This window comes from Aptenodytes patagonicus, chromosome 22, assembly GCF_965638725.1.
Source record: "Aptenodytes patagonicus chromosome 22, bAptPat1.pri.cur, whole genome shotgun sequence".
NCBI classification, from domain to species: Eukaryota; Metazoa; Chordata; class Aves; order Sphenisciformes; family Spheniscidae; genus Aptenodytes; species Aptenodytes patagonicus.
Window position 1 is genome coordinate 3,964,974 of NC_134970.1, and position 16,636 is coordinate 3,981,609.

Consider the following 16,636-nt stretch of genomic DNA (forward strand, 5'->3'; position numbering starts at 1 on the left):
GACTGCACCCCTTGCGATAAGCCCTGATCTCTGTCTGACCCACGCAGCCGCTGCGGCCCGGCGGTGGGGAAGCCACAAAGGTTGTCCCCCAGGGAGCCTGGGAAATGCCCCTTTGCATCTGCAGGGTTTGAGCCCCCTCGCCCCTACAGAGAGCCCAACCCGTGCCCGTGTCAGGCTGCCCGTGGGAGCAGCAAGGGGCCGGGACGCAGCCTGGAGTGGGGCTTGCACCCCGCTGCAGTGCCCGGCTGGCCGGGGGCACCCGGCGGGCGGCTTGTCCCTGCTCCGGCGCCAGGGAGGGAGAGCGGCTCGGCTGGGATCCCGTGGGACAATAGCAGGGTGGTGCCGCTGGGTGCTGTGACCTGTGCGGTTTGCACAGGGAGATTGAAACGTGGCTGCGAGCAAGCGGAGGCTCGGGTAGGCAAGGGGAGCTGCTTCGGGCAGGGTGTGGGGGTACCTGGTGCCGAGGGAGCAGCCCCGGCACTGCCAGCACCCATGTCCCCTCCTGGGACGGGGAGTGGGTCCGTGTGGCCCCCAGCTCACCCCATCTCCTGCGGGTCCTCGCTGGCAGTGATGCCATGTGGCTCTGGAGGTGACCCAACTCAGCGGAGCCGGGAGCGCTGCAGGTGGCACCTGGCCGGCAGCCGTCCCCGAGCCGGCAGTGACGTCCTGTGGGACGTGCTCACCCTCGCCTCTCCCTTTGCAGCTGGGTGCTGACCTCCCGGGGGCCTTCTCCTCACTGGGACCGGGGCCAGGACAAGCTTTTGGCGAGATGTTCTCACCGCTGGGCTGCAGGAGGAGCTTCCCCAGGGAGGTAAGTGGTTTTGCGACCCTCGTGCTGCCACGCAGCTGGAGCTGCCAGTGTGGTTGGGAGTGGAGGAGCTTTGCGGGGCAAGGATGGGTGCCCGCTGCTCCATCGCTCGGGATGCCAAGGAGCCAGGAGAGCATCTCCGCAGTATGGGGAGGAATTGGGAATCGTCTGGGACCTTGGCCGGGAGAGGAGGGCGGACGGGCTCCTGGCTCCCTGTGCTGGCTCAGCATCCAGCCGGTGCAAGGGCGAAGGTGAGGGTCTCATCCTGCTTTCATCTCCCTGTGCCCTCTCTGCAGCCCAGTCCGTGGCAGGCTGGACCACCGCCGCCCTGCGCTCACGGCCCCCAGGACGTCTGGGATGAGCCGCCCTGGGAGCACCAGCACGGGAGAGGCAGGAGCGGATGGCGCCCGGTAAGGGGGCAGGGGCTGGGGCGAGCAGCCGTGCAGCGAGGGGAGGCGGCGCTCTCAGGGTTCACTTACAAATCCAGGGTGGCCAAAACTGGGGGCTCCCCTAGGAGCAGGAGGAGCAGAAAGAGCTGAGGGCTGTGGCAGGGAGGGGGAAACGCAGCAAAACCAAAACACCCCAGCGAGCTGCCATCCTCACCGGTGGTGATTTGCTATTGCAGCCCAGTCCCTGGGACCCCAGACCCTTCCCTGGCCCTGCCAACTTCCATGGGAATGAGGAGGACAGGAGATGGGCACCCCACGACTGTCCCCCGCTGCCCCCCTGGGACAATGGAGGAGATGACCGAGGACCTGAGGACTGCTTCAGAGAGGGCTGGCACTCGGTGAGGGGAGGGTGGGCTGGGGGGGTGGCAGCTGTGTGGCTATCCCCAGCGTGCCACCATCCTCACCGGCAGTGATTTGCTGTTGTAGCCCTGTCCCTGGGACTCCAGACCCTTCCCTGGCCCTGCCGACTTCCGTGGGAATGAGAAGGACAGGAGATGGGCACCCCGCGACTGTCCCCCGCTGCCCCCCTGGGATGACAGAGAAGACAACCGAGGACCTGAGGACTGCTTCAGAGAGGGCTGGCACTCGGTGAGGGGAGGGTGGGCTGGGGGGGTGGCAGCTGTGTGGCTATCCCCAGCGTGCCACCATCCTCACCAGTGGCGATTTGCCGTTGCAGCCTGGTCTCTGGGACCCCAGACCCTTCCCTGGCCCTGCTGACTTCCGTGGGAATGAGAAGGACAGGAGATGGGCACCCCACGACTGTCCCCCGCTGCCCCCTTGGGATGACAGAGAAGACAACCGAGGACCTGAGGACTGCTTCAGAGAGGGCTGGCACCCGGTGAGGGGAGGGTGGGCTGGGGGGGTGGCAGCGGCCGCAGGACTGAGGGCAGGGTGCAGGTGAAATGGGGCAGGGGCCATTCACTGCCCTGGTGACAAGGACAGCGCACGGGACAGGTTTCCCTGCACGGCGCTGGGAGCAGCAGCAGCCCAGCTTCTCCGCTCTGCAGTCACAGCATCCCCTGTCCTGCTCCGTGTCTAAACCCACCCCCTTCCCCGCAGGAGCTGCCGCCGTCCGGCCCCGGCTGCTTTGCCTGGCCTGAATTCCCCGGTGAGGAGCAGCACCCACCCTGGCCCCCCGCCAGCCTGCCAGGGTGGGTGCCTGTGCCGAGGGTGAGGGGCGTGGGGGGACCGCGCAGCTATGGGGTGGCGAGCAGGGGCGCGGGGGCCAGGCTCTGCTCCAGTGCACAGCCAAGGGGTGATGCAGCGTTGAAGCTGGCCCTACTCAGGGTCGGGGGGGGGGGGGGGGTTGCACCGGAGACCCCTTCCAGCCTAAATCCCCCTCCCTGGGGCTGCCTTTGCTCCTGCAGGGAGCGAGGCCGCTTCCAGGATGGCTGCCCGTCCTGGGGCTACCGTGGCCTGGGTGGGAAACACTGCCGACGCCTTCACCGTGGCCACCGAGAGTTAACCTTGGTCAAGCGCCTCCCGTGTCCCTGGCCCTCCAGAGGTTTGTGCCGACCCTGTATCGGCTGCGAGGGGCCCCACGCTGTGCTCGCCAGCATCACCTTGGGCAGAGCGAGCAGATTGCTCCCATTGTGTTTCTCGCTCCGCAGGGAATCAGCCATCCTCCAGGTCCTCTCCTTCCCACTCTGGGATGAGCCATCGGGGGGTCAAAGAAGAGCCGCAGCACCCTGATCCTCCCCAGCCACCTAGTTCCTTCAAAGGTGGTGCACAGAGCAGGGAGCGGATGGCTCAGGTTGTGGGTTTTTACCCCCCCCCTCCATCCCAGCACCCAGCAGTGACACGAGTTTGCACGGTCTGAGCCCCACGTGGTGCCGCCGTGCCCCTAACCAGCGTGGTTTCCCCCAGGGTCCGCCGGCGGTGAGCGGGAAGGTCCCAGAGTCCCCCAGACGGGCTGGCGCCCCTCAGAAGAGCCCAGCCGCTGATCCCCAGGCCCCAACAGAGGCTGCGGAGCCGGAGCAGGCAGCAGGAGCGACACCGGTAGGAGAGCACCCCTGTCCTGGGGGCAGGCAGGGATGCTCGCACCCCTGGAGGTGCCCGGCTCGGGGGTCTCTTCGGCTGGTGTAACGTCTTCCTTCTCTCTCTCATCCAGCCCTTTCGCTCTTCGCCTCGCTGTCTCTTTGCCAGGCACGGACATTTTCCTGACTATTCTCTGGGGCTGCAAAGCCCCGTGGTTTCCTTTGGGTTTTAGCACCCCGTCCGTCCCGTCCCCCAGCTCTTCTCACCAGGCCAGATGTGTCCCGGCCTCATGCCATTGCATGTCCCCAGGTCGAGCCGGGAGCCAGGCAGGAACCTGCGGGCAGCCACGGCCAGGGCCCCTCTGCTTCGGAAACGGAGCCAGCGCCGCCGGAGGAGAGCTCTGCCGAGACAGGGGAGCACCTTGAGGTATGAGCTAATGCGTGTCCTCTTCCCACCTAAAAGCAGCGCCCACGGGGAGGTGGGAGTTTGCAGTCCCCTTTGCAAACCTCTTTTTTCCCCTTGCCTGGGCGGCGTTGCCAGCCCTCGCCGTGGGCTCTGCAGTGCATCTGTAATGCTTTGCACAGGTAGAGCCGTGCAGCCAAAGTGTCCCTAAGGCTGGTGCAGGTGGCGGGTCGCATCCCCATAGTCCGACAGCCCCTCCGGAGCCTGCCGAGAGGGTCCACGCGGCGGCCGGCTCCGCTGGAGAGGTGGGTGCTGAGCTCTGCCCGCGTTCCCGGGGACGGCAGCGTCTGCCGAGCGGAGCTGGAGAAGCCGAGCCAGTGGCCCCCAGCCGAGGCGCGCAGGGGTCTGGGACCGGCCATGGGGTGGGGGGGCTCGCCCAAGGACCCTTTGAACCATGGGGCGGGAGCGATGCCAGGTGATGGGGGACGTGAATTTGGCATTTCTGGGGACACTGGGGAGAAACCCCTCCTGGTGCTGGTGGCTGCAGGGCGAGAAGGGCTCTGCAGGGGCACATACGCTGTTGGGGGGTTTGTAGACCAGCTGCCCATGATGGGGCGGGTGTCGGCACGTGGTGGGCAGCTCCATGGCGTGTCCACCCCCCAGGGGAGAGCCCACCAAGGCCGCTGCTGCGGGCAGGGGTGTGCTAGCAGTGCTGGCTCCTGTGCGGCTGCTGCCTTCCTTCCCCAGCCACTTTCTCTCTCACAGCTTCTCGGTGGCCTTCAGCCATCCGAAAACTCGCAGGTCCTGCCAGGAGCTACCACGAAGCCCGACGCACAGCCCAGCCAGGCCGGCTCCGACGTCTGCGCAGCACCAGCGATCTCACCGGGGACCCGGCATCCTCCTGGGTCTGGTGAGACGGAGCCGGTACGGCGTTGGGGTGCCTCCACTCCCCCACACTCACCCCGAGGCGTCCCCGGGTCCCCATGGGGGGCAGGTGCCCTGGGCTCGGGGATACTGCCATAGCCCAGGAGCAGCGGAGTGGGATCCCTCTGGCTTCCCCGTTTGCAGGATTACTGGCTGGGGTTAAAGCGCTGCTTTGTCTGGAGGCAGAGCCCGTGTCAGCCCCGGTGCCGGCTGCGCCAGAGATGCTGATAAACGTGAGACAGCTGGGAGAAAGGCCAAAAAAATAACTAGAGGCTTGAGAGCGTGCTGGAGCGTGAACAACCTTGGGACTCGAGCTTTAACGAAGCAAACGAGAGCATTGCAGAGTGGCTTAATTACTGCCTAATGGGAAGAGAAATCTGCTAGCGGGGCTCTCGGCGGTGATGCTGCCAGGGCTGGGGGCAGGGGGGGCAAGGGGCAGCTCCCGCACCCGACGGAAGGGTGGCAAACAAGCACCCTGGGGAGCCAAGGTCCCAGCAGGTCCTCCCCGCAGGGTGACCAGTTCCTGGCTGGCAGTTGGTGCCAGCAGCCCCAGTTTGGCCCCAGCCTTGCCCGGTCTCTCTCCCGTTCGAAGCATCTGACCCTTCCTCACCTTTTCCACCGCCCAGGCTGCGGGCGGCCGGTGCCAGCTCTGCACCGCGCTCCCGGCATCCTCCCCGGCCGGCGTGGACCTCCGCTCCGCCACCGTCCTCGCCAGGAAGGAGGAGATCGAGTTGGTGAGTCCCAGTGGCCCCCAGCTGAGGCGCGCAGGGGTCTGGGACCGGCCGGGGGGGGGGGGGCTTGCCTAAGGACCCTTTGAACCATGGGGCGGGAGCGATGCCAGGTGATGTGGGACGTGAATTTGGCATTTCTGGGGACACTGGGGAGAAACCCCCTCCTGGTGCTGGTGGTTGCAGGGGAAGGTGCTTGTGGGCGAGAAGGGCTCTGCAGGGGCACATACGCTGTTGGGGGGTTTGTGGACCAGCCCTGGGGGAAAAAATATTCCTGGAGGGCTGCACACTGCTGGTGGGGAGGTTTTGGGGTGCCGCATGCTGACCCGTGCCGCTCCCCTGCAGTCATACCAGCAGTTCAGCCTGACCATCGCGGTGGTGGCCACGATGCTGCTGCAGAAGGAGCCCTCCATGGAGGCGGCGCTGGGGCTGGCGCTGAGGGCCAACCTCCGCCAGGGCCGGATCCATCACCTCCAGGAGCTGGAGGACTTCATCAACAGCTACGACTCGGCCACCCTCAGCCGCTGAGGGGGGGCCAGGGTGAGCAGCCGGACACCCCCCCTTGCCAACCCGGGTTGGGGGGGATGATGGGGGACCGTGTCGGTGCATCAGGGTGCTGGTGCTGAGCCCTCAGGTCAAGGTGGTACGGACGTGTTGGCGCGGTCCCACCCTCCCTTGGAGATGGAGGGAGGGGGTGTGTGCTTAGTTTTATCCCTGCCCAGACCTGTATGTGCAGCAAAAGGGGGAGCTGGTTTTACTGGAGGGTGGTGGGAGGGATGAGCGGCTGCGGGGAACTCCCCTCCGCCCCGGCTCCTCGTTCCGTTCCTGGTTCACGGGGATGTGCCCCGAAACCCCGGGGATTGTTCTTGGTTTTAAATCTAAAAATAAACGAGCCGCGATCTTTGCAGCCCCTGCTCTGCCATCGCTCTGGTCTCACTCTCCTGGGGCCGGCATGCACAGGGAGGGGTCCCACTGTGGACCCTCATCCTGGACCCACTACGGGGGACCCCCAGCTACAGCGGAGGGCAGCGGCTGTCCCCTGGGATCACACCCCTCCGGTGGCATGGTCAACACCGCAGTGACCCTGGGGTGGGGAGGAACAGGGCAGATGTGTTGGCTCTCCTGCGTTCAGGTCTCAGCTGAGCTTTATTGGAGCATCGTCTGCGGCAGCAGCAGAGCTGCCCCCCGGTCCCCTCCCATCCCCTCCCCGTGGCGGCAGGAGACAGAGTGCCACCAGGGATGGAGAGCAGCTGGCAGTGGTGCTCATCCTTCGAAGAGGTGTCCAAGGGAAGGATCCGACCCTGGCGGCCAGCACCCCTCCTGTCCCCATCGGTCCCCAGCAGCAGCCCCACAGCGGGGCGATGCAGGCAGCTGCCCTTGTCTTAAGCACCCGGCCGCCCTCCCCTGTGCGCGGCTGCTCTCCGGGGCTGCCGCCTTGTCGGAGATGGGAGCCCTGGTGCGGGCTGCCGGCTCTCTGCTCCCTACCTGCTTTACCTGTTCCTAATTGCGGGAGAGGCCGGCAGGAATTGCAGGCTGTGCTTTGCCAGCAGCTGCCGGGGGGAAGGATCCCAGCAGCTTCTCCCCACCAGCCTTGGGCTGCGTCCAAAACGCACTTGGAACGCGTTGAGACTGTGGCAGGGGCTGGCAGGACAGCAGTGCCGGTCGAGGTCCCCCCCCTGTCCCCGCTGCTAGGACACGCTGCAGTGCTTGCTGCTGCCCCGTGGCTTCGCCGTCCTGCTCCCAGCCCTCCCCAGGGGCTCCCTGCCCAGGGAGCTCATCCCAGGCTTGGGGATGGGCTTCCCGAAGAAGAAACCCTCTTCCTCCGAGTCCGAGTCCGAAGATGAAGAGCAGGTGGGACACCAGGAGTCATCCTCCTCCGTGATGTCCTGTAGGTCGATGTCCTCCGGCCGTGGGCTGTATCGGGCAGGGGACATGCCCGCTTGGAAATGTGGGTTTCCATGGCCTGTGGGTGTTCGTGGGTCAGGGCCCCCCAGAACTGGATGGTTGGGGGCTCCAGGCCCATTTGGACCCTCTGTGCTGGGCTGGGGGCCGGAGGGGTGTCCGGCCGGTGGTCCCAGCATCCCTGCGTTCCCAGCATCCCTACGCCACTCCTTAGCGGCTGCTCCGTGGTCCTCCAGGCTCCTGAACGCTGGATGCATGGAGGCCTGATCCAGAAACGCCTCTGGAAGAAGGAAAGCAAGGATGGGTGAGGAAGGGGAAGGCCGAGCCTGCCCTGCTACAGCCCCTCGTGCAGGGGAGGCTGCCCCGGGATGCAACGCAGGGTTGTACCAACCAAACCCCAGCTGCCAGCGCTCACCCTCCTGTGGGAGCTGGGCTGGGGGCTCGTCGCTGCTGCTCCAGCCCTGGGCTGTACCCATGCAATGTACCCCATAAAGTACCCAGGGGCTGAGCAGAGCCTGGTTTTACTCCCACTCCCCTCCCGCCATGTAGCAAGCGGAGCAGTAGGATCCCTACCAGCCCCTTCCACCCGCTGCCTGCAGCCCCCGGCCGCCGAGGTGCTGCCTGTCCCCGGCACGGTCCTGCTGGCGGGGCCGGCTCGGGAGAGGGGCGTCGAGTCGGGGGACGGGGCTGAGGCGATAGCTGAGTCGGAGGAGTCGGAGGCGGTGGAGGATGCATCCTGTCCCAGGCTACAGGTCTCGGAGCAGAAGAGCCGGCCGCGGCGGGAGGTGAGGGGCTGCCCGTGCAGCGGCTTTCGGCAGAGGCTGCAGCAGAAGCAGGCGGCTCGGGCATGCCAGTGCAGCCCTTGGTGGGTGGCCTCCTCGCTGTCGACACCTGAGGGGCAACCGCGGGTGAGGGGGAGGCTCTTCCCATCGCCGTGTGCCAAAACCCATCCTCCGCACCGAGCCACGGGGCTCTGGCTCAGCAGCCCTTCCAGCCCACATCCCGCCTGCCCGGGCAGGGAAGCCCCGCTGCACCCTGCCCCGGAGAGGGGGGGACAGGGGCCGTACCGATGGGGTCCCCGCAGGCCTGGCACAGCTCGGCGAAGAGGCTCTCGAAGCAGCCGCGGCAGCAGGGCCGGCCGCTCTTCATCACGTAGCGCTGCCCGCGCAGGGGCACGTCGCACTCCAGGCAGCAGAAGTGCTCCAGGTGCCAGCGCCGGCCCTCCGCTTCGATGCACTCCTCCATGAAGATCAGCTGGAGGGGGGGAAACAACCCATCCTCTAAGCACCCAGCTAGAAAACCCGTAGCCCGGAGGATGCTTTGCTGTGCCGAGGAGAGAGGAGAAGCCCCCGTGCCTTGGCACGGGCATGGGGCTCTCTGTAAGGCTCAGGAAGGAACCTTTCCTCCTGCCCATCAGCGGCTCTTGCTGCATTTGCAGCCCCCAGCCAAGCACAGGAGCTTTTAACAACAGCAAAAGGGAGGTAAAAGCCTCTCCCCTGCCCGGCACCCACCTGGTCGCAGGAGGCACAGCGGGGTCGGAAGAGCTCGGCGTGGTGCCGGCCGCAGTAGATCCTCCCATCCTGCTGGAAGTAGATGAGGTCCACCAGGGGCTGGTGGCAGAAGTGGCAGGAGAAGCAGGATGGGTGCCAGAACTGGTCCCCCAGCCGGGATGCCGAAATCCCCGGGTCCCCTTTGTTCAGCTTCCTGCCGCACTGCAAGGCAGAGGGACGCGGGGTTTGGGATCAGGCTGGCTTTTGGGGACAGGTTCCCACTGGGGAATGGGTGCTGCCCGGTTCTGGGCGGGGGATGCCTCACCTTCTTGCAGGGACAGCCATGGCAGGGACCCGGCACGGGACATGCCAGCCCCTGCCCCAGGGCCTCCCGTCTCCGTCGGGCGCTGAACGCCCGTAGCTGCCTCCTCTCCTCCTCTGCGAGGTCGGGGCAGTACCGCTCCTGCATGGGGAGGCGGAGGTGAGAGGATGCACGGTGGGTGAAGCCCAGGGTGGGCAGCACCCAGCAAATACATGTCTTACATCGCAGTCCTGAGGAGGCAGCTGCTGCAGGAGGGCTCTGGCGCGGAGCCGGATCCTGTCGGCGGGAGAAGCAGGCTGCGGCGAGCGGGTGCCGAAGCACACCGGGACCTTGGGATGTCGCATGGGAGAGAGAAACACAAGCAGATTTTAAAATCTGCTTGGGGAATTAAGCTGCCTTGCTTCAGGTTGCTAAAATGCGTGTTTCATCTCGGGGCTGGGGGTGCTGGGCTGCGGGTACCACCCGTGGATGGCACCTGCAGGGCTGAGGGAGAGCGGGGAGCAGAGGGAGCCCCGCCAGACCCGGGGTGCTGCCCACCTCAGAGGGAGCGGGGTCCACAGGGGGCTCCAGGTACTCTTCCAGGGCACAGCCGGAGTCACTGTCGGATGAGGCCGGCGGGAGGCCGGTGGCAGTGCTGCAGGGGGGAGGCTCGTCTCGCTGGGGCCATGCGGGGCTCGGCAGGGACATGAGCTGGGGAGAGAGCATCAGAGCTGGTGAGACTCTCGGCGAGGCGGGGAGCAGGGGTCCATCCCCAGGACACGTATCATCCCACCTGCCTAGCGCCGACCTGTCTCCACGTGGCGGCAGGACGAGCAGCCCGTTGTCCCGGGGAGGGACCTCGGGGCAGGTCCAGCCGGGATGATGCTCAACGCCACCACGACCTTGAGATCCTCGGCTGAACGCCTGTAGAAGTCCAAGGGCTTTTAGAGGCTGCTCCTTTCTCTGCAGGGGTTATAAGCAAACCCACACCGAGGACATGGGTGCTCGGCAGGGCAGGGGCTTCGTCTGCCAAGCAGGAGGAGCTGAAGGGATGGTGATGGGGTGAAACCAAGCAGGGAAGACCCTGGGTGTCCATGCTCAAGCTGGAACAGGTTTTGGGAAACGGCACCGGCCATTCGCTCACCCACAGCGGGAGATTTTCCCCGGCTGCCGCCAGCCCTTTGCTGGCACGGCTAATCCCTGGTCTAGTGGCCTGTCCCTGAGCAGGGCAGTGGGAGGAGACTGAGGTCTAGTCCAATTCAGTGGAAAATAATTTATTCCCCTCAGGCTGCTATTGTTCTGCCCTGAGCGGCTGTTCCTGCCCGGGGCGGCCGGCTCACCCAGCCGCCACCACCTCGCCCGGCTAATGGTTACGCAGTGGAAACCCATCCGGCCCCGTCCCCTCCTCCCCACGCGGCGCTTTTCACCGCTCGCTTCCTTCCTGCCTTGGCTTTCCAAAACAAAGGCGAGATGGCGATGCGGTGGCTCCTGGGGCTCCCTGGACGCCGGCCCGGAGCCCGACGCCCTCTGCCCACGCTTCCTGCCCCGGCATGGGGAGCGAGGGTGGGATGCAGGTGGGATGGAGCTGAGCCGCTGCTCTGGGGGCAAGACCCGGTGCTGCAACCAAACGGCCCCAGGACACCCCTGGATTCACCCCATGCAGTGCCCACCATGGACTGATCAACTGCTCTGGAAAGTGTTTTATACAGCGAGCAGCTTGGCACGGGCTCAGGTTGAGGGGTGGTAACCCCCAGGCCACGCACCTAGGTCTGCCTGCATCACCGCCACCATGAGGACCGGTTCACTCCTCCGCACTGGGGTGGTACTTCTGCAGGTCTGGTTTATCCCCCCCCCGCCTGTGCTCTCAGGGCCGTCCTGGCCAGCCCCAGCGGCCGCATCCCTACTGCTCCCACTAAACAGCTTCGACACCCCTGGCTCAGCCCCTGCTCTCACTGTGCTCCCTCCACCACAGCTGCCCCTTCCTATGCAACATCTCGGGGTGCCGGGATGTTGCACCCAAACGTGGCCAGCTTTGGAGCTGGGAGCGGGTGGGATCAGCCCAGGCAGCTCAGGTTTCCCTGCCATGCACCTGGGTCAATGATTAACGCTGCAGATTGGCTAATCAGCGGAAGAAAACAAAAGGGCTGCTTGCTCCTTCTTAGGATTTGGGTTCTGCCAGCCCTGGGGTTAGTCCAGACAGACTGCAGGGTTGGTTGCATGGTGCTTTTAAAGCTGTGCTTGGCTCTAGGACCTCCACAGGGATGAAATCATCTGACCCAACTCTGTATCTGCAGCCCAAAGAGAGCCCTGGCCTTGCTGCTTAGTGAAGGACCACTGTACCGTCACTGGTGTTGGGCCAGTAACCAGCCTTGGCTCTACAGCTGTGCAGGATTGCATGTATCCCTGGGGATGCTGAATGGGCAGGAGGATTGCACGTATCCCTGGGGATGCTGAATGGGCAGGAGGATTGCACGTATCCCTGGGGATGCTGAATGGGCAGGAGGACTGCATGTATCCCTGAATGGTGACCTCCGTGGGCTCAGCGACCGGTCCCAGCTCCGCTGCTGCCTTATTTGGGTAACACATGTCTCTGCTTTTCCTTCCCCACAGGAGGCGGATGGCAGTCCCGGGCTGTGCTTGGCTTATTAAGCCTCCAATCTGCATTTGTCTGATCTGTTGGGGCTTTGCTGCAATTAGACCCCCTCCGGATGCTCCGCGGACTCAGCAGAGCCGCTGGTGCCCGCGTGACCCCAGCCCCATAGCAGGGTGCACAGGGCACCTCGTCCCAGGGCCATCAGCAGGGAGCCCAGTGGGGTGATGCTGGGGGAGAGCGGAGAGGGCAGGGCTCCTGGCTGCTGTGAATCCATGGGGCTGTGCCCGGTTTGATGTGATTACGCCGGCTGGCAGCCGTCTGGGCTGTAGACAAGTCCCTGTAATTAGCCCTAGACGGTGACAGTGGTATACGCCTCCCATGCTAAGGAGCCAGGCAGCCCCAACAGGTCTGTCCCCTCTTCCTTCCTGCCCTCCCTCACCGCCTCCAGGCAGTCCTGCTATTGCTCTTCCCTGCTGGCCTGCAGAAGGGATACAGGGATGCTCCCTGCCTGCCCTCAAAAACAGGGACAGGAGAGCCTGGACCAGGCATCAGGGGGAGATGGTAGGAGGGCGCTTTGGGGAGCTGCTCCCCCCTGCTAGTGCAGACCTAAGCACTGGAGGTGTGTCCCCCCAGGAGGGACGTGTGCGGGACCAGTCGGGCAGGCTGAGTGCCACTGGCTGTCATTTGCCTTTGCTTTAAAAGCCTCTCGTCCTGCCCGTGGGAGCTCCTCCAGACTGGGATTGCTCAGCTCCCTTGTGCTCTCCGAAGGATGGGCAACATCCCTGCCGTGCTCCCCTGCCCGCTTGCAGCCTTTCGGTGTTAGCACGGCTGCAAATGGCCATCCAGGCTCCAGTGCCGGTGCTGGCACCGCTGGGCTCGGTGGCCCTGCAGGGCTCCCCTTCCTGCTCCGAGCACGTTTCCCACAGTAGCTACAGCCCTTTGCGAAGCAGTCACAGGTCTCTGGGTAAAGAGGCTAAAATTCATGGGAATATTAATCTTATTTGGCTCCCCAGGAGCAGCCCCCATCTCCAGCCGGCTGTGGGAGAGCGTGCGGGCTCCCAGCCCTCTCCTGCCAAGGTCACACATTAACTTGCAGTGCAGCCACCCTGGCCCATTCGCATTCAGCACAGCCTTCCTGTTCCCGGGTTCCCAGCACGGCCAGGGGCTGATCTGCATCTCTGCCGCGGCCTTTGGTTTTCTAGTCACCTCTCCATCTTCAAAGACCCACTTTCAAACCCCTCTAGCCTATTTTTCAGAAGCACCAAACACCCCCCAGCTCCACGACCCTAAGGAAACGCAACAGCTCACCGTCACCAAAAAGACCAGATCCCCCTTTCAAGCGCCCAAAAGCACTGGCAGCTTTCAGAGGCATAGCTCTGCGTTCACCGCCTCACCCACAAGATAACCTGTTTTTGCTTGAGCTCCTGTCAACACAGCTGCAATGAAGGTACGTGGAAATAAAGATGCAGAGCAATAAAGATGCATCTCTTCTGGGGTGAGATAAGCTGAGGTCTGGCAAGGCGAGCCGGAGCAGTTAGTCCTGCAATGCAGCCCAAGCCAGGCTGGCCGAGCTGGAGCCTGTGTCGCGAAGGAGCCCACGGTGGCTTTTGGACCTGGGATGGCACGAGGTGGAGCAACACTTGGGTGCCGCTGGCTGGGTACGGCTGTCCTGTGGGCCAGCAGCGTGGAGGGACAGGGTCAGTGCAGCCCCCCAAATGATTTTGCGGGGGGGGGGGGGGTGAGGGGGTGGGGCACGTCTCAGCATCCTGCTCTGCCATATGGCACCATGTCCTCCACGTCACCGGAGAGGACCGTGGCCGACGCCGTGGCCTGTTTGCAGCACTCACACATTCCCCCCGTGAGCAAAGGGCTTTTCTTAGTGTGCTTTCCCCCACGCTGAGAGCGCAGGCGCAGCCGGCTGCCCCGGCTCGGCGGGGAGCAGTAACCCATTAACCTGCCGTAACTCAGCCATTCGTACATCTGCGGGTACGAACCGAGACCTGCCACCCCACCTCTCCCCCGCGGCCATCGGATTTCATCCCGGCACGTCGGTGTGTGACGGGGCCCAGCCGCCTCCAGTGGAAAGCTCCATCACCAACCCTGAAACACCCCATTCCCGCCTAAAGCCTGGGCGGAGGGGGGATGGCGGAGCCAACACCCCTTCCTAGAGACCCTCCTCGGCCGAGGGAGCCGGGCAGCCCTGCCAGCCCCGTGCACCTGCCCGCTCCGGAGACGGCCGCACAGCCCGGGATGGCAGAGTCTGGCACGATGGAGCAGACGTCGCCTCCTGCTCTCCGAGGACATTTTCCCGAAAACAAAGACTGCGGGGGCAGCGATACCATTCTGCTCCCCCCATTTATTTCTCCCAGAGAAGAACACCCAAACAACCCACCCTCTGCCCTCGTTCACCTCCCCTTCCCCTTGCAACAATTCCCGGACGGGGACTCTCCGGTGTCCCCCCGGCTCCCAAGCTGCTCCTCCTCCAGCTCAGCACGTAGCTCAGAGAACCGACCCCGGGAAACCTTTCCAGCCTCACCTACCTGCCCTTTCCCCGCGCTCCGGTACCCGGGCTCCGCCGCTCCGGGCTCCGCCGGCCGCTCCAGCCCTGCTCCGGCCGCCGCCGTCCCGCCCTGCTCCGGAGGAGGCGAGGGAATGGAGGTTGAGCAGGGAAAACTTTGCAAAGCGAAAGGAAAACATCCAAGCTCGGTCAGGGAAACAATTTTTTTTTTTTTCCTCTCTCTCTCTCTCTTTTTTTTTTTTTTTAATCTGCCTGCCCAGGAAACTGGATCTGTGTCAGCCGGGGTCCTAATTACAGGCTTTTTAGCCTAAACCTACAGAGACAGCCAATGGCAGGGAATCACAGCGGCAGGCAGGGAGGGGAAGAGCAAAGGATGGCGGAGGGGAGGGTGTACATTAACCCTACAGGGGAAAGAGCTCTAGATGACATCTGTTTTTCTCGCTACCTCTCATTTTCCGAGCGTCCGCGCCCTTCCCTCCATCTGCGGCTCAGTTCACCCCGGGTTGCCGTTTTGATGACTTTTATGATCCGCGCGGTGATTTATTTTCCTACCTAGATCAGAAAGAGTTGAAGCTTCATGAAAGAGGGGAACTGTCATTACACCCCAATTTAGAGGTGGAGAAACTTTGGCTGGGCTCTCACAAAGGAGTTAGCCAGAGGCAAGTCAGGATGTCCTAGTTTTCGCAAGCCCTGAACACCTGACGAGTCTCCCAAAAGCCATTTAGACCGGCTTCGGCTGCAGCAATTGCACTCGGGCAAGAGTCAGGGTAAGATTTATCAGTCTCTGACGCAAGGCAGAGCGTCTTTGTTGTAGTTCTGTGTATTTCTCACATGCCATAAGATTTTCCTGCCTGCTGATGTGACTTTGGGGATGGGCACAGGCACAGCATCCCCCAAAAACCCATGTCTGCAGGGACCGGACCAGACCTCTGCCACCCGCGTGGTCCGAGCACCTCGCTGCCCAGGAGCTGCGTCTTGTTTCGGGGCTCCGAGGGGTGCAGGCGGCTCGTAGGTCCCTGGGACCAGGGTCAGGACTGCAGCCTAAATCTGTAAAGTGACGGTAATTTGTCAGAGCGGCCAGGCTCCACGGCAAGCCGCTGGCACTGCTGAGACAGGCCGTGCAGGGCGGTGTTGGTGCCCGGGTTATTGCACTGCTCACTGGTGGTTTATAGCTCTGCAAAATCACCTGGGCAGGGAAAGAAGCAGGAGGAAAAGGAGAAGGGGCAGGCGAGCACCTCTGCAGGCTGCCGCTCTCCGCTTCCCCGCAGAGGGGTCCCATCGGGGCTGTCGAACCAGTGCTGCAATTCCCCAGGGACCCTTTAAGGTCCCAGATCTGCGCCGGGGAAGTTAATCCGCTGTTTGGCTTTGGTGGGAGGTTGGTCTCCGCAGCTGTATCTTGACCCGTTTGCTGCTATGGACTTTGTACCGCCGGGTGGTGGTGGGCCCCCCCCCTCCTCCCCGCTGCCAGCTCCCAGCCCGAGCTGCGAAGCGGCTGCTGCCTGCACTCCCCACGCTTCACCGTCCCTCTGCACGGCGGAGAGATTAATGGGCAAAGTCCTCGTTAGGAGACCAGCTGGGTACAGGGACTCAGACTCGACAGATGGGTCACTTGGGGCTTTCCTAGGTGGGACCAGCCGCCGCTCCACCGAAGCCACCGCCCTGGAAATGCCACGAGGTCCCCCACGGGTGCCGGGCGAGCGTGCGCGTGTGACAGGCAGGACGCTGGCCCGTCGGGCTTCCCTGCTGCCAAAACACCTCGGAGCAACCGGTGCGTGGCCAGCAGCGTCCTCGTGGAAAGGGCAGGGCTGCAGCCACACGCCTCGGCGCCGGAGCAGAGCGGGAGCGCTCACGTGTCATGGCCGAGGAGCCGGCAGCCCCCACCGCCCCTCCGAAGCCGTGGCTGATGTCCGACAGCTCCGCGCCGTAACAGCGCAGGTGGGATTGTAATTGCAGAGCGATTGCAATTGTAAAAATTTCGAGTGTAAACATGACAATTGTAAAATCTGCAGCCCAGCCTAACTCTCCTCGTGGCCCCCCTGTTGTCCTGCGTGCAGGGCAGCCCCCTCGCGCGTGCCCTGAACCCTCCCGGAGACCCCGCACATTCCCGGCCGGGAAGCCGTGCCTCCTCCGAGGCCAAATGCCGGCCGCGGGCATTATTATTTAGCACATCACATCAGGAGTGCCGGGGCTGAGTCGGGACCCCGTGCAGCCCGACCGCGAGCGGTCGAGCACCCATCGAGGCGGTCTGGGGGTGCAGCCGCCTGTGGGACCCCAGCACCCGGCTGCCATGACTGTGCTGCTTTAGTGCTCTGATACTGGTGGAACTGGGGCGGGTGGTGCGCAGGGATGCTGTGAATGGGGGCGGCTGGGTGCAGCGCGCACCCCCCAGCACCCCGTCCTGACCCAGAACCCCCTGATCCTCCTCCACTGCCCCCCCCAGAGCATCCCCCCACCCCAGACCCCCCAAATCCCCCTCCACTGACCCCCCAGCACCCCCTGCTGCCCCAGACCCCCCAATCCCCCTCCACTGACCCGTCCTAGACT

At 64.3% G+C, this 16,636-nt stretch overlaps 2 protein-coding genes across 2 annotated transcripts; one reads left to right on the forward strand and one right to left on the reverse strand.

The window, feature by feature from the left end:
• The first annotated feature begins 713 nt into the window (after positions 1–713).
• On the forward strand, positions 714–6,202 carry LOC143170067 (uncharacterized). The gene is made up of 14 exons (XM_076358002.1): positions 714–811; positions 1,105–1,218; positions 1,434–1,595; positions 1,684–1,845; positions 1,934–2,095; positions 2,317–2,408; positions 2,625–2,761; positions 2,868–3,010; positions 3,124–3,255; positions 3,544–3,660; positions 3,819–3,941; positions 4,402–4,560; positions 5,187–5,294; positions 5,634–6,202. Exons 1-14 carry the CDS (start codon positions 770–772, stop codon positions 5,814–5,816), a joined length of 1,836 nt encoding a protein of 611 aa, XP_076214117.1. The 5' UTR covers positions 714–769; the 3' UTR covers positions 5,817–6,202.
• A 213-nt stretch (positions 6,203–6,415) lies between these two features.
• On the reverse strand, positions 6,416–14,256 carry PRICKLE4 (prickle planar cell polarity protein 4). Its single transcript, XM_076357938.1, has 8 exons — positions 14,115–14,256; positions 9,540–9,692; positions 9,224–9,331; positions 9,006–9,143; positions 8,702–8,902; positions 8,258–8,444; positions 7,764–8,081; positions 6,416–7,470 (listed from the first exon to the last, which is right to left on the reverse strand). The coding sequence occupies exons 2-8, from the start codon at positions 9,687–9,689 to the stop codon at positions 6,977–6,979; spliced, it is 1,596 nt and encodes a 531-aa protein (XP_076214053.1). The 5' UTR covers positions 9,690–9,692; positions 14,115–14,256; the 3' UTR covers positions 6,416–6,976.
• Between the last annotated feature and the right edge of the window lie 2,380 nt (positions 14,257–16,636).